At 43.3% G+C, this 25,093-nt stretch overlaps 1 protein-coding gene across 1 annotated transcript in view; it reads right to left on the bottom strand.

The window, feature by feature from the left end:
* Positions 1–24,851, bottom strand: part of GCSH (glycine cleavage system protein H) — a 30,648-nt gene extending 5,797 nt beyond the window's left edge. Inside the window, exons 1-3 of the mRNA XM_060787959.2 lie at positions 24,671–24,851; positions 10,704–10,783; positions 3,963–4,026 (exon numbers count right to left, since the gene is read on the bottom strand). Coding sequence (XP_060643942.2) covers positions 3,963–4,026; positions 10,704–10,783; positions 24,671–24,815 — 289 coding nt within the window. The 5' untranslated portion in view covers positions 24,816–24,851. The remainder of the gene's footprint in view (positions 1–3,962; positions 4,027–10,703; positions 10,784–24,670) is intronic.
* Between the last annotated feature and the right edge of the window lie 242 nt (positions 24,852–25,093).

Below are 25,093 nucleotides of genomic sequence, written 5' to 3'. Positions count from 1 at the left end.
AAGACAGTATTTATCAAATAGAGGCAGGGTGCTGTTTGGCTGTTGACCTGCTTGCTTGAAACTTGGAGAGACTTGATTGTCCAGCTGTTGTTTCTTTTATTGTTACTGGCCATTTTTTGCAGTTTGTCCAGCTGTTGTTTCTTTTATTGTTACTGGCCATTTTTTTGCAGTTTGGGCTAATGTTGAGCATCCTAAAATATTTTAAAAGGGATAAACATTTTATATTCAATTCTATGAACATAAAGTTATAACCAATGGGGTTTTCTCATCCTTTTAAACACTGAATCGGGGTACAAGGCAGGGATGTCCACTGTAATATTCAATTTGAGCTTGGAACCTATTAGACAGAATTCTAATAGGTTCCCAGGCAGGAAGGAGCCAGGCTTTGAAATTGCAAAGCCATTCAGTGCTAATCAAAGTGGCCAATTGCAACATTTACACTTGCCTCCAACTGACAGGACTTCTTTCTTCTACCCTGGGCATTATTCCACACTTGCCTAGTTTCCAACAGGCTTCACAACCTCTGACATGCCTACCATAGATGTGGGCAAAACGTCAGGAGAGAATGCTTCTGGAACATGGCCATACAGCCCGGAAAACTCACAGCAACCCACTAAAGGAGTACCTATTTATCTACCCACATTGCTGTTTTTGAATTACTAGATAAGCAGAAGCTAGGGCTGATGGCAGGAGCTCACCCCAATCCGTGGCTTTAACTGCCAGCCTTCTGGTCAGCAATGCAATATAATGCTACTAATAATAACATGATATTATAATTATACGTGCCAAGAGGAAGGCGCGTCAAGCCAACCCCGGCCGAGACCGCCTTCCAACTGGAAACCAATGACCTCACTGTGGAAGAAGATGCAGAGCAAGAATAGGGCTCCACAGCCACATACGGACCCACAAGAATATTGGAAGACAATCATCCTCGGAAAGCGAGGGATCGCCTAAGAAGAAGAAGTAAGAAGAATTATATTTAAAATATCTCTCGTGTCCCACCTCCCTCGCAGGCGCGATTGGTGGGGACGAGGGAGAGGGCCTTCTCCATGGTTGCCCCTCGACTCTGGAACTCACTCCCCAAGGATATCAGACAAGCCCCCACATTGGCAGTCTTTAGGAGGAGCCTGAAAACGTGGCTGTTCTAGTGTGCCTTCCCTGAATAAAGGAAACAATCCCCTGCAAATACTCTGAGAGGCACTTTAATTACCCGTTGGGTTGCTCTTTATTTTTTATTTAAAACCCTACTACTAGAGACATCCTCTGTTCATGTCCAGCATTTATTTTTAAAGTTTTGACTATTACATCTGGCCCAGCCATAGGTTTTTAAATTCTTGTGAGTTATATTAATTGTATTGTTTATTTTGTTTATTGCTTGTTGTTTTATTATTGCATTTTGTTTTTGATGTGTTGTTGCGCTTGGCCTCATGTAAGCCACTCTGAGTCCCTTGGGGAGATAGTGGGAGGGTCAGGAGAGAATGCCTCTAGACCAGTGGTTCTCAACCTTCCTCATGCTGCGACCCCTTAATACAGTTCCTCATGTGGTGGTGACCCCCAACCATAAAATTATTTTCCTTCCTACTTCATAACTGTCATTTTGCTGCTGTTATGAATCGTCATGTAAATATCTGATACACAGGGTGTATTTTCATTCACTGGACCAAATTTGGCACAAATACCCAATACGCCCATATTTGAATACTGGCGGGGTTGGGCGATTGATTTTGTCATTTGGGAGTTGTAGTTGCTGGGATTTATAGTTCACTTGCAATCAAAGAGCATTCTGAACTCCACCAGCAATGAAATTGGGCCAAACTTGGCACACAGAACTCCCATGACCAACAGAAAATACTGGAAGGGTTTGGAGGGCATTGAACTTGAACTTTGGAGTTGTAGTTCGCCTACATCCAGAGAGCACTGTGGACTCAAACAATGATGGATCTGGACTAAACTTGGCAATAATACTCAGTATGCCTAAATGTGAACACTTGTGGACTTCGGGGAAAATAGACCTTGACATTTGGGAGTTGTAGGTGCTGGGATTTATAGTTCACCTACAATCAAAGAGCATTCTGAACTCCACCAATGATGGAATTGAACCAAACTTGGCACACAGAAATCCTGTGACCAACAGAAAATACTGGAAGGATTTTGGTGGGCATTGACTTGAGTTTTGGAGTTGTAGTTTGCCTACATCCAGAGAGCACTGTGGACTCAAACAATGATGGATCTGGACTAAACTTGGCGCGAATACTCAAGATGCCCAGATGTGAATACTGGTGGAATTTGGGGAAAATAGACCTTGGTATCTTGGGAGTTGTAGTTGCTGGGATTTATAGTTCACCTGCAATCAAAGAGCATTCTGAACCCCTCCAATGACAGAATTGGACCAAACTTCCCACATAGAACCCCCACGACCAACAGAAAATACTGTGTTTCCTGGTGGTCTTTAGTGACCCCTCTGACACTCCCTCGTGACCCCTCCAGGGGTCCCGACCCCCAGGTTGAGAACCACTGCTCTAGACCATGGCCATACAGCCCGAAAAAACCTACAACAACCCATTATTATTATTATTATTAGTATTAGTATTACTAATAATATTACAGTATAATGCTATAGTACAATGTAATCTATATAAATAAAAATGTAATGTTAGTTCGTGCTACCAACAGAACTCAAAAACCACTGGGGAATTGACACCAATTTTGGACACAAGACACCTAACAGTCCAATTTATGTCCTCCACTCAAAAACATTGATTTTGTCATTTAGGAATTGTCGTTGCTGGGATTTATAGTTTACCTACAATCAAAGAGCATTCTGAACTCCAATGATGGAATTGGGCCAGACTTAGCACACAGGGTTCCCATGACCAACAGAACACACTGGAAGGGTTTGGTGGGCATTGACCTTGAATTTGGGAGTTGTAGTTCACCTACATCCAGAGAGCCCTGTGGACTCAAACAATGATGGATCTGGACCAAACTTGACACAAAAATTCCATATGCCTAAATATGAACACAGATGGAGTTTGGAGGAAATAGACCTTGACATTTGGGATTTGTAGTTACTGGGATTTATAGTTCACTACAATTAAAGAGCATTCTGAAACCCACAAACGACAGAAATGGAGCAAACTTCCCACACAGAACCCCCATCCATGACCAACAGAAAATACTTAAAGCCATCCAGTCCAACTCTCTTCACCAGGGCAAGAAAATGTAATCAGAGCCCTCCTGACAAAGAGGCATCCAGTCATATATATATATCTATCGATAGATTTGATTCTCTCTCACACACACAGATATAGTATCATAGATTTGAAAGTGACCCTTAAAGAAGGACTGTGATATGTTGCATATTCCAGAGTAGGTAAACCAGACACTCTCCACATCAACACTGACAAAGAAACAACAAGAAATACTGTTTACTCACAAGCAGAAAGGAATTACATAAATTAGAAACCAACACTTTCTTATTACTTTATTTTCCAGATCACCAGACTGGGCCACAGCAACGCGTGGCAGGGGAAAGCTAGTATATAATATTAAGATTGTGCTATGGTAATAATATAATATATTGTATTTATATTTTACTTGTAAGCTGCTCTGAGTCCCCTTCAGGGGTGCTAAGGGCAGCATATAAATGGTGTAAATAATAAATAAATAAATAAATAAATAAATAGCTGGTTGTTTAACACGCTGTGCTAACCGTGACTTTCAACAGCTGTTTGTGCCACAACATGGCATGATGGAGGGAGAATTCTACTGATCATAATTGCAAAAGAAACAAAACAAGCTATTTGGCAGTTCCAAAGCTGTGAAAAATCATATGCAGTAGCTTTGGGTATTTTGGTCCAAGAGTGGCATTACTGTTTAACTGAAAACCGCTTGTTTTCTGGCAATGTTTTATACTATTCACCAACAAAAAACAAAGTCAATTGAGGGAGGAAAGTGCTTACCCTGTTTGTTCAACTTTGTTCCAATTTCTGGAAGACTACAGTAAACAACGTCTCCTAATGCTTCCTGAAATGAAAATTCAGGCATCAGAAACAGAGGAGGAAAATAGAGAAACACCACCATCAATGATGCAAGCTGCTAGAGCAGGCATAGGTAAACCTTAGCCCTCCAAGTGTTTTGGACTTCAACTTCCACAATTCCTAACAGCCTACCAGCTGTTAGGAACTGTGAAAGTTGAAGACCAAAACACTTGGAGGGTCAAAGTTTGCCCATGCCTCTGCGAGAGCATAAGTCACTTTGTATTTTCTAATGCCAGAGGCTGTATTCCCACATCTGTTTTTCAGTAATTCAACTGGCAGGATACTAGCCACATCATAAAGCAGCTTGAGATAGGCTTGATGTCCCCTCCATAGCAAGGTCACACAGGGGAACAAAGAGCAAAGCAGCTAGGAAGTCTCTCAGCTGCATCCACTTGGCTGTTCGTCTCAGACCCATCCAGCCATTCCTCCACAAGCTGTTTGGAGGGTAGAGGGAGCTTTCTTGGGCTCCTCCCTTCCTATGTTTATATTCTCAGTGGACCAAGAAATGGCATCTTTCATTTGACAGATATGACAACAATGTAATGAAGTTACTGGCCACGTTTTCTCAAAACGCATGGGGCATAACTAGTTTTAATAAAACCCTCCTCTGCAATGCTTTCAGCTCATTTAAACTATTTACCCTTTCTAATTTGCAAACCATTTATAATGTTTTTAGTCTTATAAAAAGTTTTTAATTATTTATACCATAATAAATTTGTATATAAAAGCAGCGTCTTTAAGGCTAACTCATTTTTGTTTTTGGATGACTGTTGGTGGATATAGCCGCCCTGAGTCCCCCCAAGGGTTGAGAAGGGTGGGGTAAAAGTGTTCAAAATAAAATAAATATAAACCCACTTCTCTGAATGCAGTACAGTGATAATAAAATTCTGTATATTGGTTGCCACAAAGGCTTTCTGTACTGCACTTACATATTTTAATTCATAAATAAGTTAAATAAGTCAGAATTGACTAGAATTCTGACTTGCCAGTGATCAGCCCATGTGCACTGCTGATATACACTACCTGATAGGGCTGTACATTTGGGGTTTCCTTTACTGGCTTTCAGAGGGGGCCCCAATCCGTTTTTTGGGAACCTCCCATAATCGGGAAGACAGATATCTGTTTTTGCTCTCTAGTGCTAAAAAATCTGTTTTCTATTGATCCATTATGGGGGTGGGGGCTCCCCACCCAAGCTCCCCTTCTTGACACATGCTTTAAGGATGCTTCTTTTTACATGCTGTTTCTACTCTAGAGGAGGCGCTCATCTGCAGGCCCTGGCAGGTGTGGGAGCTCCTGCACATCACACACATGAACTCTTTCTGGAAAGAGAGTATGTGTGTGTGTAGGGAGTACAGGTCCAGAAAGTGTGAGAGTCTGCCAATGAGGAGGCGCTCGGCTGCAGGCCCTAGCAGGTGTAGGCACTCCTGCACATCTCACACACACACATACTTTGGAAAGTGTGTGTGTGTGTGTGGCGTGCAGGTCCAGAAAGTGTGCGTGCCTGTCAGTGCCTGCAGCCGAGCACCTCCTCTAGAGTAAGAGGCGCTCAGCTGCAGGCACTGGAAGGCGTGTGCACTTTCTGGGCCTGCATGCCACACATGCACTATCTTTCCAAGGCACAGAGGCAAGTTCTGGAAGGTGCCTGGCTGCAGGTATGCATGCTTTCTCTCCCGAATTACACCATGCCAGCCAGCCACACAGTCTCCAAGGCATTTTAAGGTGGCTTCCCACTTCCAAGTAAGGAAGAGAGCTGACCTCCTGGAAAAGGAGAGTAGCTTTCAGGGAATTGGGGTTTACTTTTTGTTTGCTGGGGAATGAATAAATAAAGATTAAGCTGTGATCCCAAAAAGTAGGCCAGGAGCCGGGACCCGCTCCCACTTGCTTTCGTGCCAAGCTAATTTTTGTGCAGGGATGGGCCTTCCTGTTTTGTGCTCCCAAAGTACCAAAAGAAACAAAGGAAACAGGAGAAATTAATTTCACACACAACTCTACTCTCCGAGTGCTCATGTTTGAGTCCTTTTAAAAGTGGGAACACCAAAGCTAACCAGAAAGTTACCAAGTACAGAGTGGGCACTTGGGAATCTTCCAGCTTTGTACACAATCAAGTATTTGGAATTATAGATGTTTGCATTAGAAGTATGAATCACAATTAAACAAACAAAAAGCTACAAATGTGTCGAGTTAAAAGATTCTCAAAGTCCTAAGTATACTTGTATAGAAGCCAAATTGGAAATACGTTGAAGCTGGGAAAGGATTGTTAAAGCAACCAACTATGCTCAGACAGGCTTTGAGTTCAAAGTCTACAATCAGGCTCTGTATATAGATGATGCAATCAGATCAATAAAGAAAGCAAAGGTCAAGGCCAATAGTAGGTTATATATATATATATATATATAAAATCTTTATTAAGATTTTCTTATTACATAATTAAAACAAATAGAGTAGAAAAATGGAAAAAGGGAGAAGGGAAAAAAGTAGAGACTCAGTTTAGAGACAGTGGGATGGGGCGGTAGGGATGGGGGTAGGGGATTGAGGGGTTGAGGGGCTGCAAGAAAGGGGAAAGCAGAAATAAGGATAAAGTGTGAAAGTGTAGAATCTTAAAAGCACAGGTGTGAAGATTGGGGATGTCCCCTTCGTTCGGTTTGACTTCCTGGTGTTGTTGAAGAAGTTTCCTTTTCTTTCTTGTATGTGAAATTTCAATTTCTATTTATCACTATATTGTTCTTGGCAATGTCTCTCTTTTTCTGTCTATCCGTCCCATCCAAAGTAGTCATTTATTAGAGTCCAGTCCGTTTCTTTTTCTATAAATCCTTTGCTTTTCTGTATTAAAAAGCTTAGTCTGTCCATATTTCTTATGTCTATAAGTTTGGTTTCCCATTCTTCTATATCTGGTATTTCCTTTTTTCTCCATTTTTTGGCGAAGCAGATTCTTGCCGCTGTTGTGGCTAGGAAAAGAAGTTTGTCCTTATCTTTATTTAATTCCGCTTTCTCATCTGTGAGTCCCAACAGAAAGATTTCTGGGTTCAGTGGTATATTTATCTTAACTATTTTCTGTAATTTTTCCTGTATATTTTTCCAGTATGTTCTGGCTTTACTACAGTTCCACCACATGTGGTAGTATGACCCTTCTTTTTGTTGTTGTTGTTCATTTGTTCAGTCGTCTCCAACTCTTCGTGACCTCATGGAGCAGCCCACGCCAGAGCTCCCAGTCGGTTATGCTGGGGAAAGTAGAAGGAAAAAGGAAGAGGGGCCGACCAAGGGCAAGATGGATGGATGGCATCCTTGAAGTGACTGGAATGACCCTTCCACTTCTCCACATTTCCAGCATTTGTTGTTAAGATTTTTATAATATATTCCTAATTACTTTGGCGTCATATGCCATCTATATAGCATTTTTAGCCAGTTTTCTTTCAGGTTGTATGCCTTTGTGTATTTCAATTTTCCATTCTGTTAGAGATATTGATCTTCCAATATCTCTTGCCCATCTTATCATTCCTTCTTTGATCCTTTCTTCTTCATTGCTCCACTCCAAAAGTTTTTTGTATATTGCTGATACCGTTTTCTTTTGCGACCTAATTATTTTGTCCCAGGTGTTCTCTTCCATCATAAATCCTAGCACTTTTGTCTTTGTTATAGTATTCTTGTATTTGCCTGTATTGAAGTCAGGTCAAGTTCGTATAGTCTTGTTTCATCTTCTCTTGTGACTTTAGTTGGTATTCTCGTCCTACGTTTTCTAGTATTTCTTCGTAGTTAGGCCATTTCCTCCATCCTGCTTCTCTCCTTTGGCAGGCTTCCATAGGTGAGACCCATAATGGGGTCCGAGTATAAATTCTGTCTTTATATTTTTCCCACGGTTTTATGATGGCCGCCCTAATGAAATGATTGCCGACATTTTTCTCTTTTTTTTTGTACCAAATATAGGTGTGCCATCCCCTTCTCAAATTGAATCCCGCTAGTTCTAATAATTTTTCGTTTTTTAGTTTAATCCAATCAAAAAACCAGGTTAGTGCACAAGCCTCCGCATATAAACCTAAGTCTGGCATGGCCAAGCCTCCTCTTCTTTTTTCATCTGTCATGTTTTTGAAATTTATTCTGGGTTTTTTGTTTTGCCAAATGAATTTTCTAATGTCTTTGTTCCATTCCCTAATTCCTTTTTGATTTCTTATTATTGGAAGGTTTTGAAATAAAAACAGCATCTTAGGAAGAATGTTCATTTTGACACATGCTATTCTGCCCAATAGCGATAATTTCAGGTGTTTCCACTTCTCTAAGCCTTTCTTTATCTTCTTCCACTTCGCTATGTAATTGTTTTGTAGAAGTTGCGCATTCTTCGATGTTATGATAATTCCTAAGTACTTTAGTTTTGATACGATCCTTATATTCCATTTTTCTTTAATCTTTTCTATGTTTTTCTTTGATATATTTTTTGTTATTGCCTCTGTTTTATCCAAATTTATTTTGAAGCCTGTCAGTCTGCCAAATTCGTTGATTTTCTCCAGCCAGTTTCCTAAATTCTTATTCGGCTCTTTTATAATACAGATAATGTCGTCAGCAAATGCTCGACATTTATATGTGTTGTTTCTCATTTTTGCTCTTTTTAATTCATCCGTTTCTCAAATTGTTTCTAATAGTACTTCCAGTGTTAATATAAATATTCCAGTGTTAATATAAAGGGGGCATCCTTGCCTTGTCCCTTTTTTATTTCAATTGTTTTACTTTCATTTCCATTGATTACGATCTTTGCTTGTTGGTTCTTGTAGATTGCTTCAATTGAATTTTGGAAATAGAAGCCCATGTCCATTTCTTTGATTAATAATTTGAAAAAATTCCAATTGATGTTGTCGAATGCCTTTTCGGCATCTAGAGCCAGGAACATGACTTCTTTTTGTATATTTCTTTCATAATATTCTATCAGGTTGATGATGGTTCTCACATTTTCTCTTTGGTGTCGGTTGGGTAAAAATCCCGATTGTTCTTCTTTTATCCTTTTTGTTAATACAGTTTTAAGTCTCTCCGCTAATATGGTGGTGAATATTTTATAATCGATGTTTAATAACGAAATCGGCCTGTAGTTTTTAATTTGTTCTAAATCTTTATTTTCTTTTGGGATCACACAAATCGTAGCTTGTTTCCACGTGCCTGGGATCCTCTGATTTACTCTTATTTCATTCAATACCTTCCACAATATTGGTGTTAGCGTGTCTTGTAAGGTCTTATAATATATAGCTGTTAGCCCGTCCGGGCCAGGGGTCTTATTCCCTTTCAAATTTTTAATTGCTAGTATTATCTCCTTTTCTGATATTTCTTTGTTTAAAGTTTCTCTATCTTCTTCTGATATTCTTTGTATTTTCTTTTTTCCTAAGTATTGTAGAATGTCTTCCTTCTTGATTTGTTCATCTTGGTATAGTTTTTGTAGAATTTTTCAAATTGGTTCCTAATATCTGTTTCCTGTGTGTAGACTTTCTCTTTCTCTTTTATTTTCATTATGAAACTTTTTTCTTTTTTCTTTATTAGTTTCAGCACTAGCCACCTCCCTGGCTTATTTGCGTTTTGAAAATGATCTGCTTTGATGAACTTCAATTGCTTTGCTTTTTCTTCTAGTTCTAAGTATTCTCTTCTCTTCTGTAATCGCTTTTTTTTGCCGTTTCCTTATTTTTTGGGTCTCTTTTTAGTTCTATCTCTTCTTTATTTCATCCATAATTTCTTTTATTTTCTTTGTTTTCTCCTTCTTCCTCTGCGATTTCTGTTGTATGAAGTGTCCTCTCAGGACCGCTTTGCTTGCTTCCCACACTGTAAATATATCCATGTCCGGGGTTTCATGTTAAAATACTCTTTCAGTATCTCTTTGTTTCTTTCTATATCTTCTGGTTTCCTTAACAAATTCTCATCTAATTTCTATCTCCAATTTTTTTCTTCGTTTTTTATTTCCATTTCGATAGGGCAATGATCGGATACTGTTCTTGCTATTATTTTTATCTTGGTTGTCCATGAAGTTAATGATTGTGAGGCCCATATCATGTCGATCCTCAACCAGGTTTGATGTCTGGCCGAGAAGAATGTATAATCCTTAACATTTTCATTTTTGTTTCTCCATACATCCTCCATTTTTAAATCCTTTTTTATATTTGTTAGGAGTTTTGGGAGTACCCCAGCTGTTTTGTTTTGTTTTTTCCGTGTGGTTCTGTCTAAGTCTTTGTCCAACACCCTGTTGAAATCCCCTAATATTATGATCTTATCAAAAGGTTGGTTTAATATGTATGTTTCTAATTTTTTGGCAAATGTTGATTTTGTATTGTTGGGAGCATATATATTACATATTAATATTTTTATATTTTTCCAATTTATCAGTACTCCTACATCCTCCCTTCTTGATCTTTAAAGGCTAGTTCAGATTCTATTTCCTCACTGATGTGACTACATCTCTTTTTTTTCTATTGCCAATGAGTAATAGGTTTTACCCAATTTCTTGTTTTCTAAGTGTGCAACATGTCTGCTGGCTATGTGAGTTTCCTGAAGAGTAATTATTTGAAACTTCTTTTTCTTTAGATCATTGAAAATTTTATTTCTTTTATAGAAGATGCAATCAGATCAATAAAGAAAGCAAAGGTCAAGGCCAATAGTAGGTTGATATCTATGATCGAACAACAAGGAGAGGGATGTTACCTGTGCAAAGTTGCTGATCCCTACGGTTCCAATACTGTTTTCAACCGATACCCATTCATGCTTGTCTGTGAATCTGCGGACTAAAGAAAAACACAAAAGGGAGGATTTTCAGTAACTCTTGCTAGTCTAATTTCTATTCAATATTCAATATTCTATGGGCATCAGCACCATTTAAACATTCTGAACTACTATTTATCAAGCAACATTTAGACAGCAAGTGTCAGTGCCTTCTTTTTTTGCTCGGTTCACTTGTTGAGTATGCTAAGTATGCTAACCCCACAAATGTCATAGGGATAGTGTCATATTTACTTCATCCACATGATGTTTAAAAACTATGTAACAAGGTAGACATTTGGATAAAACTACTGAAAGAATCTCAGTGTTATTCCTAGGCTTGGTTTCATTTTCTCAGTTCTTTATACAGGAATAACCCTAACTGTGTTGCTGTGAATTTTCTGGGCTGTATGGCTTCTCTGTGTAGTCTGACATGTGGTTGTTAAGTGTGCAGCATCTCTGTGTTCTCAAATAATATGCTGTGTGCAGGTTGGTTTATTGGGTGCTCTGCTATGGCTGACTCCTCTGGTTGAGTTAGGGCCCTTCCACATAGCCATATAACACTGAATATCAAGACAGGAAATCCGATAATATCTGCTTTGAACTGGAATATATGGCAGTGTGGACTCAGAAAACCCAGTTCAAAGTAGATATTGTGGGATTTCCTGCCTTGATATTCTGGGATATAGGGATGTATGGAAGGGCCCCTTAGTCTGCAGTGCCTTTCATGTTCCTTGATCCATGTTTGGGCAATGCTGTGTTTGGTGGTCTCTATGCAGCCTTGTCCACAGCTGAAAGGTATACAGTAGACTTCTGAAGTGGTGAGAGAATCCCTCTTGTCCTTTGTTGAATGAAACATTTGTTGAAATCCACAAGCATGTTGACAATTTCAACAGAAAAGAGGAAACCATGAAAATGAACAAAATCTGGCTACCTGTATTAAAAAACTCTAAAATCAGGACAATAAATATTTATTATTTGCTATACTTGTATACCGCCGTTTCTCAGCCTAGCCGGCGACTCAATGCGGTTTACAACAAAATATAACAATCAACAGTATACAGTTTAAAAGCATAAAAACATAATACACAATTCATATATCAATAACAATCCAATTCATCTCCTGACTAAAATCGTAATCCAGTTCATCGTCCATATTGCCAGTCCTTTAATCATTACATTCATTGCACTGAGTTAACCAAATGCCTGCTCGAACATCCAGGTTTTTAATCTTCTTCGAAATACCATCAATGAGGGGGCTGATCTTACCTCCGTGGGAAGGGCGTTCCATAGCCGCGGGGCCACCACAGAAAAGGCCCTGTCTCTCATTCCCGCCAGCCGCGCCTGTGAAGCAGGCGGGATAGAGAGCAGGGCCTCCCCAGAAGATCTTAGGGTCCTGGTGGGCTGATAGGCCGAGATACGTTCGGATAGGTAAGTTGGGCCAGAACCGTTTAGGGCTTTAAAGGTCAACTCCAGCACTTTGAATTGAGCCCGGTAGCAAATCAGCAGCCAGTGGAGCTGGTGCAGCAAAGGAGTTGTATGCTCCCTGCGCTCCGCTCCTGTTAATATCATGGCTGCCGAGCGTTGGACTAATTGGAGCTTCCGGGCCGTCTTCAAAGGCAACCCCACGTAGAGAGCGTTGCAGTAGTCTAAACGGGATGTAACCAGAGCGTGGACTACCGTGGCCAAGTCAGACTTCCCAAGGTACAGGCGCAGTTGGCGCACGAGTTTTAACTGTGCGAATGCTCCCCTGGTCACCGCCGAGACCTGGGGTTCCAGGCTCAGCGATGAGTCCAGGATCACACCCAGACTGCGAACCTGCGTCTTCAGGGGGAGTGCGACCCCATCCAACACAGGCTGTAACCCTATACCCTGTTCGGCCTTACGACTGACCAGGAGTACCTCTGTCTTGTCTGGATTCAATTTCAATTTGTTCGCCCCCATCCAGACTGTCACAGCGGCCAAGCACTGGTTCAGGACCTTGACAGCCTCCTTAGTAGCAGGTGGAAAGGAGTGACAGAGTTGGACATCATCCGCGTACAGATGACATCGCACTCCGAAACTCCGGATGATCTCACCCAGCGGCTTCATGTAGATGTTAAACAACATGAGAGACAATATTGAACCCTGAGGAACCCCACAAGACAAAGGTTGTGGGGTTGAACAGGAGTCTCCCAGTAACACCTTCTGAGACCGGCCCTCAAGGAATGAGCGGAGCCACTGTATAACAGTTCCTCCAAGACCCATTCCCGCGAGGCGTCCCAGAAGGATACCGTGGTCGACGGTATCGAAGGCCACTGAGAGGTCCAGCAGCACCAACAGGGACACACTCCCCCTGTCGAGCTCCCGGCGCAGATCATCCACTAAGGCGACCAAGGCTGTCTCGGTACCATGCCCCGGCCTAAAGCCAGACTGTGCCGGATCCAGATAATCCGTGTCTACCAAGAATGCCTGGAGTTGTGAGGCCACCACACGTTCCAAGACTTTGCCCAAGAAGGGGAGATTGGAAACAGGCCGAAAGTTGACGAATTGAGTGGGGTCCAGTGATGGTTTTTTCAACAGCGGTTTTATCACAGCTTGCTTTAAGCTGGCTGGAATTTTGCCCTCCCGAAGGGAGGCATTAACCACCACCTTCACCCACTCGGCCAATCCCCCTCTGGCCTCCTTCAGAAGCCAGGATGGGCAGGGGTCTAGGATGCATGTGGTAGCTCTCATTCCTCCAAGCACCTTGTCCACATCCTTGGATTGAACCAATTGAAATGAATCCATCAAAACCGGACAAGCAGATGCTCGTGTTACATCCTCAGAGACTGCCGTTAATATGGTATCCAGACCAGAGCGGATCAAAGCGACTTTGTCTGCAAAGAACTGAGCAAAGGCTTCACAGCGAGCTGCCGAGTCATCAGGGCACCCATCCTGCATGGTGGGTTTTAAAAGGCCTCTGACAACTCAGAACAGTTCAGCCGGACGGTTCTTTGCAGACGCAATAGTGGCCGCAAAGAAAATTTTCTTTGCGGCTTTTATTGCCGCGGCATATGCCCTTAAAAAGGACACAAACCGTGTTCGATTTGGCTCGCTCGGATTCGAATGCCACACGCTCTCTAGTTCCCTCTTCTTTCGCTTCAACGCTGCCAGCTCCTCAGTGAACCAAGGAGCTGGTTTAGCTCGGCTACTTGAGAGGGGGCGTACTGGAGCGATCGTGTCTATTGCCCTAGCCATCTCCCCATTCCAGAGAGCGACCAGGGCATCAACAGGATCACCAACCGAGGCGGCGGGAAATTCCCCAAGAGCCATCAGGAATCCATCCGGATCCATAAGCCTCCTGGGGCGGACCAGCTTAATGGGTCCTCCACCTCTGCAGAGGTTAGGAGGTGCAGTTAGTCTAAAGCTGACCAGGTGGTGGTCGGTCCATGGCAACAGAGAGATGGATAACTCCTCAACACCGCCACCTTCCTCCCATCCCTGACAGAAAACCAAGTCCAATGTGTGTCCAGCACTGTGGGTGGGGCCAGATACCTGTTGGGACAGCCCCATGGTTGCCATGGCAGACATGAAGTCCTAAGCCGCTCCCGATAAGGCGGTCTCGGCGTGGACATTGAAGTCCCCCAGCTAAGCAGCCGTTGGGACTCCAATGCCAGGTCCGAGACCACCCCCGCTAGCTCAGGCAGGGAGACTGTAGTGCAGCGAGGTGGACGGTACACTAACAGAATCCCTAATCTGTCCCGGTCACCCACCCTCAGGTGGACGCATTCAAAATTTGTTGACTGCGGGATGGGGGCCCTGGTCAGAAGAATGAAATCTCTATAGACCACTGCAACCCCGCCTCCCCGCCCTCCGGATCTTGGCTGGTGCTGCACAGAGAAACCTGGCGGGCAAAGCTGGGTCAAATTCACACCTCCAGCTTCGTCCAGCCAGGTCTCTGTGATGCACGCCAGATCTGCTCGTTCATCCAGGATTAAATCCTGGATGAAAGCTGTTTTGCCATTGACAGATCTGGCGTTCAACAGCACCACCTTCAATCCGGGGGGACCGCCAACCTGGTTACACCAATTTACCGTATCAGGAGACCGATTTGGAATTATTAATGTTGTTGTGCAATCCCTAGGCCGAATTCGGGGTCTCCTATTCCCGTATCTCCCCATCCCCACCACGACTTCTATGGGGGCTCCCCGACCAACGGAACACCCTCCCTCCTTCATGATGCAATCCACATCCATAGTTTCACCCCATGCTTCGCTGCTGCTTATCTGATTTGTTACCGATTCAGTTCGCACTAGTTTTCCCTTCCATTCATTTCTTACCCTGACTCTGCTATTTCCAGAGATCTCCAATTCACTCCCCTCCTTACCTCTCCCACAATCAATTAGCAGAAGGGTTAGCAAATACCAGGGAATCGGAAGCAGCATGGATGGTGGATGTTAACCACTATCAATAGAGCTACCAAAGTTCTTAAAGTGCAGCAGGTAGTTATATCAACTTCACAGTTCTTAAAGTGCAATAGGTAGATGTTAAACACTATCACTAGAGCTACCAAAGTTCTTAAAGTGCAGCCAGTAGTTGTATCAACCTCACAGTTCTTAAAGTGCAATAGGTTTATCGAGATTGTTCTAAAGTGCTAAAATAAGGTGCGTCATGGAGGAACTACTGATTCGAGAGCTAGAAGACTAGAACACTGGGTTAAAGTGCTAAGCTGAGCAGGGTAATGAACCAATACAGTACAAGATAGCAATTTAAAGTGCTGGAAAATTAAGGTGCTGATAGATTAAAGTGTTGGAATTATGCAGATTAGCAGCACCACTCAGTATGTTGGTAAAGATATTAAAACATACAATTACAGGACAATGAACGACAGAAAGCGGATCAAGGGGATCAAAAGGTGGATTGATATTGGTCCTTCCGGGAATAGAATTAGTGTCCGCGGTGGTGGTCATCGGCCGCAGCCAGTCGGCCCGATGGTAAAGGATGGACAACACAGATGGACAACACAATAAATTGAACAACACAACGGTCGGCACAGTAAATTGAACAGCACAGGCGGTCGGCACAGTAGATAGTTAATTAGTCAACACACGTCAGGCAACCTGAGTCGGTCAGCACAGCGTCGGCATAGTGATGGTAGCATCGGTGGCATACACGGTTTGGCCCCAGGGGTCCCCAGGAGGAGTGTGGTCCAAATACAGATCCGCTAGGCCGCACTCGGGCTCCGACCCAGAACCAGGCCGGCCAGGGACAGACTTCCCTGAGGGAGGAGCAGGAGAACAAGTTGGGATGCCTAGGCGTCTGAAAGGGCGGCGAGAGATGATGGGCACCGACCCCACTCTAAGCTCCGACGCCGCCAAGCCGCCGAGCAGGGGATGATGGAACGCCGCTGATATCCGAGTGGCAGCACTGCTAACCAGCCGAAGGCCCCGCCGGGCAATGAAGCGCAGAGGGGCGCCGAGCTGATGAGCAACCCCGCTCCAGGCGCACAGAAGGCCAGTCTAGGCCGCAGGGAGCCGCCGCGGCAGCCACGCCGCACTCCAAAATGGCGGCCGCGTCAAGACCCGGGGCGGCAAGCTCCGACCACCCCAGGGTCCTAGCGCCGTGCGCCGCCAAGGGCCAGCTAAGCTGCAGGTCGTCCCGGCCCCAAAGGCTCCGGCCGAGCAGTCCGAGATTTGGGAGGGAGTGTGCTCTGGCCCAGCTGGTGATAGGCCTCGCTCCACCTCCGCTCTCTTCTCTCGAGCTGGGAACCGGCCCGCACGGCTGAAGCAGCCAGATGTCAGAAGTTGTAGCCGGAACGAGAAAGCCGGCTGGACCGAACAGGAGGAAGCCGGCGTGGTTGAGAATCGGCTCTCTCAATGATTAGGCCGCCGACCCGCCGGGCAACCAAGCAGCCAAACAAGGCCTCCACTTCTCCACCCAAGTAAAGTGATAGTAAATTATTGAAAACTGGAGACTGGAGGGTATAAGGGGTCCAGAAAGGGTCCAATGGCGAGGAGGTAGAATGTTTGGGGCCGACAATGGCGGCCTGGTTGTCTTTCTCCTTTTCCTCCTTTTCCCCGTTTGTTCACTTTCCTTCTCCGGCGCTCCCCAGAACAGGTCTCCAAGATCACTTTCGTGACCCTGGGATTGCTGTTTGTGTGAGGGGGCGATTTTTGGGAATCCAGAAGGGGGGATTAAGCCAGATTAGGATGGATTGTGAACCCTCTCTTTCCCCGTGAAGAAGGTTCGCTGCTTACCACGCCGCCATCATACCGGAAGACGTCCTAAAAGAACAGGGGAATTCCAGACAGGAATTCCAGATAACACCACCCAATAAAGGATTCCCAAAAGGCAGGAAGCATTCAGGCTTTGAAGCTGCAAGGCCTTCAATTCTAATCAAGGAGGCTAATGGCAACATTCACACTTGCCTCAAACAAAAAAGAGTTCTTTCTTCCACCTTGGACATGATTCCACAGATATATAAACCTCACTCGCCTAGTTTCTAACAGACCTCACAGCCTCTGAGGATGCCTGCCATAGATGTAGACAAAACATCAGGAGAGAATGCTTCTGGAACATGGCCAGATAGTTGGAAAACTCACAGCAATCCAGTGATTTCAGCCATGAAAGCCTTTGACAATCCTGTTTGCTTTTTAAAAACCTGAACAATGCAAATACGTAAGAAATTATGTAGTCATTCAAGAGCATCAATTGACATGGGGGATAGTAATATCAGAACAGCGAACATGCAATATTTTAAGTCACTCAAATATTGACCAGAATCTGATTGAAATTCTAGAACTGCTTTATAGTATACTAGTCGTCCCCTGCCACGCGTTGCTGTGGCCCAGCCTGTATATGTGTTTTGTGTGTGTGTATATTTATGTATATGTGTATATATGTGGTTTTGTGCATGCGTTGTAATGTATTATTTATTTTTTGGCTTTTTAAGTCTCTTCTGCTGTGTTTTTCAGTGTTTTATGAGTGATGGTCACTCGTTGGCCTGATATGTGTATTGTGTCCAAATTTGGTGTCAATTCGTCCAGTAGTTTTTGCGTTATGTTAATCCCACAAACAAACATTACATTTTTATGTATATAGACTAGCTGTCCCCTGCCACGCGTTGCTGTGGCTCAGTGTTTTGTGTGTATATGTGTGTATATATTTGTGTATATGTCTATATATGTGTGTTTGTGTATATATGTGGGTTTGCGCATGCGTTTTAATGTATTTTTTGGCTTTTAAAGTCCCTTCCACTGTGTTTTCCAGTGTTTTTATGAGTGATGGTCACTCGTTGGCCTGATAGGTGTATTGTGTCCAAATTTCGTGTCAGTTCGTCCAGTAGTTTTTGAGTTATGTTAATCCCACAAATGAACATTACATTTTTATTTATATAGACTATGTCCTTTACAAGTGGGGTGAATTCTGAGAATTGAATGAAGGGCTATGGAAAGCTCTCTATTTCCCCATGTTAATGCTTATAGCAACACTGGTAAGTCAAGATGAAAGAAAGGGCTCTTTGAGAGCCATGGTTCATATATAAAAAAAAATGGATTTCTCAAGTTCTAGTCTAGCTATATCACAATGGCTCTTGTGTTTCATATGGGAACAAGTCTCACTGAATACTTATTTCTGAATAAGCATACTCACAAAAATGTGTTGCAAAATTAATAGACAAATCTGTGAACCTGACTTTAGAATTTTTTTTAGCAGGCAGAAAACATTTTTTTTTAAAAAAAAAATTAGGTCACCAACCTTTCAAAAAAACAAACCCTTATTCCATCAACAGCAAAATGCAATAAGCAATCCTTTCTAGAATGGCCTGAAAGACTGACCTTTCCCCTTAGAAACAAATGTGTATTTAGATATCCACATACTGATAAAAGCCCCGTGAAGAAATACTACTGATAAGAGCCCCATGAAGAAATATTATCCATGTGCCTACTACCATTTGTAAGCAGAAAGAGACAATTCAAGTTATAGTTTCCATCTCTAAATAAGATGGGAACAGAATCAGCACTGATGAGGAACACTTAGGGAAAATGCTCCCGTGTTTTTGAATGAAATGGCTGATGCCCACAACTAAGCATCAAAACACATCCACAAAAGCCTTAGGTTCATATGCTTCCCATGCTTCCTTCTTTGATACAGAAGTCAAAAACTTCCAATTTTGTTTAGCCGCAGTTTAGCATGATGTCCACTAAAATAAGCTTGCTTTACAAACAAAGACGAGAAACTGGCTTGTTAGAATATGCCATAAGATCAATCATAATTTCCTCGGTTCACAAAAAGCTATGATTTTTGATACAGCGATAATCCTGAATCCCTTCTTGTGAAAGCAAAAGGACTATAATAGATTGTAACTTAGTTTCAGTTTGGCAGTTATTTATTTACTCTTTCAGTTACCTGTTTATATTAACAACTCTTTTGTTGACTGTTTACACCAGGGTCCTCAAACTTTTTAAACAGAGGGCCAGGTCACAGTCCCTCAAACTGTTGGCGGGCCAGATTATAGTTTAAAAAAAAACCATGAATGAATTCCTATGCACACTGCACATAGCTTTTGTAGTGCAAAAACATTTAAAAACAATACAATAATTAAAATTAAGAACAATTTTAACAAATATAAATTTATTAGTATTTTAATGGAAAGTGTGGGCCTGCTTTTGGTTGATGAGATAGGATTGTTGTTATTATTGTGTGCTTTAAAGTAGTTTCATACTTAAGTTGACCCGGGTAAATGACCTTGGAGGGCCGCATCTGGCCCCCGGGCCTTAGTTTGAGGACCCCTGGTTTACACTTTTCAGTTTACACTTTAAGCTACTGGCCATTAGAATTCAAGCAAAATATGACCTGGGTTGTTGTGTGAGTTTTTCAGACTGTATGTCCATGTTCCAGAAGTATTCTCTCCTGACATTTTGCTCACCGCTAAGGCAGGCATCCTCAGAAGTCTGTTGAAAACTAGTAGGAATCTCATCACACTAGAGCAGGGGTCCTCAAACTTTTTAAACAAAGGGCCAGGTCACAGTCCCTCAAACTGTTGGGAGGGCCGGATTATAATTTGAAAAAAAAAATGAATGCACACTGCGCATATCTTATTTGTTGTTCAAAAAACACTTTAAAACAATGCAATAATTAAATTGAAGAACAATTTTAATATAAACTTATTAGTATTTCAATGGGAACTGTGGGCCTGCTTTTGGCTAATAAGGTTGTTGTTATGTGCTTTCAAGTCATTTCAGACTTAGGTTGACCCTGAGCGAGGACTGGATAAATGCCCTTGGAGGGCTGTATCCGGCCCTCGGGCCATAGTTTGAGGACCCCTGCACTAGAAAATGAATCCACTTTAAATCCAGTTGCTGCCTCCTGCAGAATTCTGGGGTTTGTAGTTTAGGGAGGAGCCTTTAACAGCCTCACTAAACTATAAACCCCAGAATTATACAAGAGGCAGAAATCGGATTTAAAGTGGATTCATTCTTTAGTGTGATGAAGTAGTAGGCAAGTGAAATTTGTCACAATTCAGTGGCCCAGTCCAGATTGTGGTTGTGATTACATGAACATTGGACTCACAATACTGAAATAAGGCTTTGTGTGCACTGTTAAGTCTCAAGTCTTGAAGACACTGCAAGCAAATTTAATGAAAAAGTGGGCTTACTGACCACAGGCAGTTAATGACATGTAAGTATTTGGGTGAGCAATTGGTACTTTCTTTTGGCAACCCACAGGAAGGCCTTTATAATTCCAAAGCTGATAATCTGCTAGGACCAAAGAGGCTAGAAACATTATTGGGAATTTCAACTTCAACTAGGGCAAGACTCTGGCAATTAAAATATATCCTGCTAATATTTTGTGCTATAAGACCATCACAGTATAGTTTGCATGCAATAGCATGTCTTTTTCTTAGCAGCATCATTTCAGGCAAAAAAAAATTGCTCTGACATTGGGGGAGATGTTACACTGTACAACATTATTATTATTATTATTATTATTATTATTATTATTACTTTATTTGTACTCCGCTAGCATCTCCCGAAGGACTCGATGCAGCTTACATAGGTCAAGGCCTCAAACACAATACAACAATTCAATACCTAAAGCAAATTAAAACAGTTAAGCAGTATAAACAACAAACAATAAACAATACATCAAGACACTATAAAAACTGGGCCGGGCCAGAGTAATGGGTACAAGATTAAAAGTGCTGATGTGGCAGGAGGTATGTAGGATTATAAAGTAAGTGCAGTGTGCAGTGTGCAGCAATCTTAGTTCTACTAAAGTGCTTCTAGGACTTGGTATTGGAGATTCCTAATCTGGGAAGGCACATCGGAACAGCCAGGTCTTCAAGTTCTTTCTGAAGACTGCCAATGTAGGGGCCTGTCTATATCTGATATGATCCTGTCCCTGAAAAGAGTTATCATATGCAAATATTTTTGCATATCTGAACCTGATATTTCTTGAGGTTGTACTGAAGTTAACATACCAGAAAACCTACAATATATAGTCAGTATTATGTCTATCTCATGAATAAGTTGAGGGTAGGTTTTGGGTCAAATGTGACAGAATTTGCTATGGCCTTGTGCATAAATCGATAGTAAAATTCCAGAATGCTCATGTTCACTTGAAATGCTGGATGGATGAGAAGGGAACTAAACTGTAGCTGTGCAATGTGTGAGAGTCCAACTTTGGACCGCCTACATGCGGAAGAAGAAAAAGAGTGAGCCCAGCTCAGGAGAGAAGGAAGAAGCCCTATTGAAAAGGCCCTAGAGCAGGCGTGGGCAAACTTCAGCCTTCCCTCCAGGTGTTTTGGACTTCAACTCCCAGAATTCCTAACAGCCAGCTGTTAGGAATTGTGGAAGTCCAAAACACATGGAGAGCCAAAGTTTGCCCAAGCCTGCCCTAGAGCCTGCTATTCTTCCCCAGAAATGAGGGAATCACAAAGCACTATCCAAAAAGAGACTTGGCACCTGGAAGTCAATTCGCTCTGCTGCTGCCCAGAAGCACTCCTTTTTTGCACAGTGATTTGTGGACCCCCACAACATCCGGCACTGGGCTTCGCCAGGACAAATCAGGGTTCAAATCTCCACTTGAACATGAAACTTACTGAATGACCTTCACTATTACTCCGTCTGGTTCACCTGGGAATGACTGTTGTGAGTGAACAAGTAAAACAATTGAAATGGTTTCTAAATAGACAGGAGCACCAGTAGATGTAGCGGCAAATTACTGAAGAACAGCCTGGTGCCTGCTTGTTTGGAGGAAACTGTCGGGAATGCTTGAATGTTGGACCTTGACTAGATCACGTATGTCCACATGCTTGGGGATTTCAATGGATTCCCTGTGTAGTCTGACATGGTGGTTGTTAGAGTAGTCCAGCATTTCTGTTTCCAGGTTTCTTCATCAGTGCTCTGCTATGGCTCACTTCTCAGGTTGAATTTGTCAGCAATGCCTTTCATGTTCCTTGATTCGTGTTTGGGCATTGCTGCTGCGTTTGGTGATCCCAGTTTGTCCACAGCTACATGGTATACGGTTGACTCCTGCAGAGGTGAAAGGATCCCTGCAGAGGCCAGCTAATCACCTCCCAACAAAGGATTCCCCCAGGCAGGAAGCAGCCAAGCTTTGAAGCTGCAAGGGCATTCAATGCTAATCAGGTGGTTCATTGCAACATTCACACTTGCCTTCAACAGACAAGAATTCTTTCTTCCACCATGGACATTATTCCACAGAAATATAAACCCCACTTGCCTAGTTTCCAACAGACCTTACAACCTCTGAGGACGCTTGCCACAGATGTGGGCGAAATGTCAGTAGAGAATGCTTCTGGAACATTGTCATACAGCCCGGAAAACCCATAGCAACCCAGTGATTCTGGCCATTAAAGCCTTCAACAACATATAGCAACTGATTATTTAGCAACAAATCTGCCTTATTCACAGCCTCCAGTTCAAAAAGACTCTCTTTCCATGAAGCATCTTTAGGCCTGCAGTCTTGGTCTCCCTCAACCCACAAGGATAAGAAATAATATTATTATATTATTCATTGATCTTCAAATGTGTAAGACTCATGATTTTGCTGCAACAGATACCAGATTGAGGTGCTGTTTATTTATGGGAAAGAAGAGCTCTTGCACCTTTCTTGGACATGTAGAAAAAAGGATTTCAGCTTGCACTACTTGTCACACAACCACCTAACAGGCAACGCCTGCTGAAAGTCTCTTTTTTACACAACCAATAAAATAAATCTGAGGAAAGAGACTTATGTATGTCTGGGAAAGCTTATGCTACCAACTTCTTTGTTTCAGTTAATCTCAACGGTGCTACAAAATCCCTTTTTTGTACTGAAATTCCAGACCAATATGGGTTTTGTCCTTGAATAAAGTGACAGCAGCGCTTTCCACTTTTAAGCCTGCCCAGTTTACTTTTGAGTACAGCTGTGTCCTTAAGATGCCTGCCTTGCTTGTATTTACTTCAGTGTAATTTAAGGGAAGGGTCTTAGGTGTGAATGTTGTTACATCCCGAATATATTATTGCAACGCGCTCTACGTGGGGCTACCTTTGAAGACTATTCGGAAACTTTAACTAGTCCAACAAGCGGCAGCCAGATTACTTACTGGAGCGACATACAGGGAGCATACCACCCCCCTGTTATGTCAGCTCCACTGGCTGTCTGTCCAGTTCTGAGCACAATTCAAAGTGCTGGTCTTGACCTATAAAGCCCTATACAGTTCTGGCCCAGCTTACTTGTCCGAACGTATCTCCTCTTATGTCCCACCTCAAAATTTACGATCTTCTGTGGAGGCCCTGCTCTTCGTCGCAAATGCGCTTGGTGGGGACGAGGGACAGGGCCTTCTCGGTGGTGGCCCCCTGCCTAAGGAACTTGCTCCCCAGCGAAATTAAGTCAACTACTTCCCTCCTTTCCCTTAGGAAAAAGTTGAATACGTGGCTATGGGACCAGGCATTCAGATAAGCATTCGGATAGCAGGTTGACAATAAAAATGATGACATTGCAATGGAAAATGGACTGTGGACCGACTTTGGATTAAGTGTTGATTGTTGCACTTGGACTATTCGTACTATTTTAAATGGTTTTTTAAAATCTAACTTATTGTTTACTTATTAGATAACCATTGTTTTATCTGTTGTATGTACGGGGCATCGAATTGTTGCCAACTGTAAGCCGCCCTGAGTCCCCCTTTGGGGGTAGAGAAGGGCGGGGTACAAATATTTGAAATAATTAATAAATAATATGCATTCCATAGTCTTGGGGGCATATGTTCACTTCCACAAGAGAAGATGGAGGTGGGGGCTTGCTTGTTGGGTGCCTTTAAAGTGTTGTTTTCCTGGGCTGAGAGTGTGTGACTTGGCCAAGGTCACCCAGTGCGTTTCCATAGCTGAGTGGAGATTTGAACTCTGTTCTCCAGAGTCGTAGCCCAACCAATACACAGATGCTCTAGTGCAAGCATAGGCCAATTTCAACCCTCTACGTGTTTTGGACTCCAACTCCCACAATTCCTAACAGCCTACTAGCTGTTAGGAATTGTGGGAGTTGGAGTCCAAAACACCTGGAGGGCCAAAGTCGGCCCAAGCCTGCTTTTGTGTGATGAAGTCCTAAACTTTTTGCCAACTTCGTGAAACTTTGAGTGCTCTACACCGTAGGAGACCACTTTGTTTTGATGCTGGGTCTCAATGTTTTGGAATCCTAAGAGCTGCAGTTTGTGGAGTTAAGACAGAGAAGGCAAAAAGATCTTGACAAATTGCAGCTCCCAGGATGCCACCGACTTGAGCTTTGGCCTCCCTCTTGAAGTCGAGACGCCTGCACTTGGCTCCCTTCTTCCCTCCCGGGCTGAGTGGCGTGACGAGGGGTGGGCTTCCCTGCTTGGCCCCCCTCCTCCTCCTCCTCCCTCGCCAAGGCTCCCCTTCCCCTTCCTGCCTTGCTTCCACCTCTTGGGGACTCACCGGCGGCGAGCTGCAAGGCGGCGCCGGTGCTGAGCGGCCGGGCCCAAGGCCTCAGAGGCGGGCAGAAGCCACGGCAGAAGGCCCCCGGGGGCAAGGAGCCCGGCAAGGCCCGCTGCAGCGCCCGCCAAGCCGCCGCCACTGCCATCGCGGGCCGGGCCAGAGAAACGGAAAGCCGAGCGAAGAGGAGGCGGCGCTTCCCTGCCGGAGGGGCGTGGCCTGGCGCGCCTCGGTGGGCGTTTCCATTCTGGAGGAGGAGGAGGGGGAGGAGGAGGCGTGCAGTGGGTCGGCCTCCCTGGTTGGGCTCTCGGGAGCCTCATCTTGAGATCATCTCATCATATGGATCTCCTGATCAAAGGCCGCCTTCCGCACAGTAGCAAGGACTAGAGCAGCGTTTCTCAACCTGGAGGGTCATACCAAAGCTGG

Source organism: Anolis sagrei, chromosome 8, assembly GCF_037176765.1.
Source record: "Anolis sagrei isolate rAnoSag1 chromosome 8, rAnoSag1.mat, whole genome shotgun sequence".
Classification (NCBI taxonomy): domain Eukaryota; kingdom Metazoa; phylum Chordata; class Lepidosauria; order Squamata; family Dactyloidae; genus Anolis; species Anolis sagrei.
The sequence above is the reverse complement of the archived record's forward strand: the minus strand, read 5'-3'. Positions and strand labels throughout refer to the sequence as shown.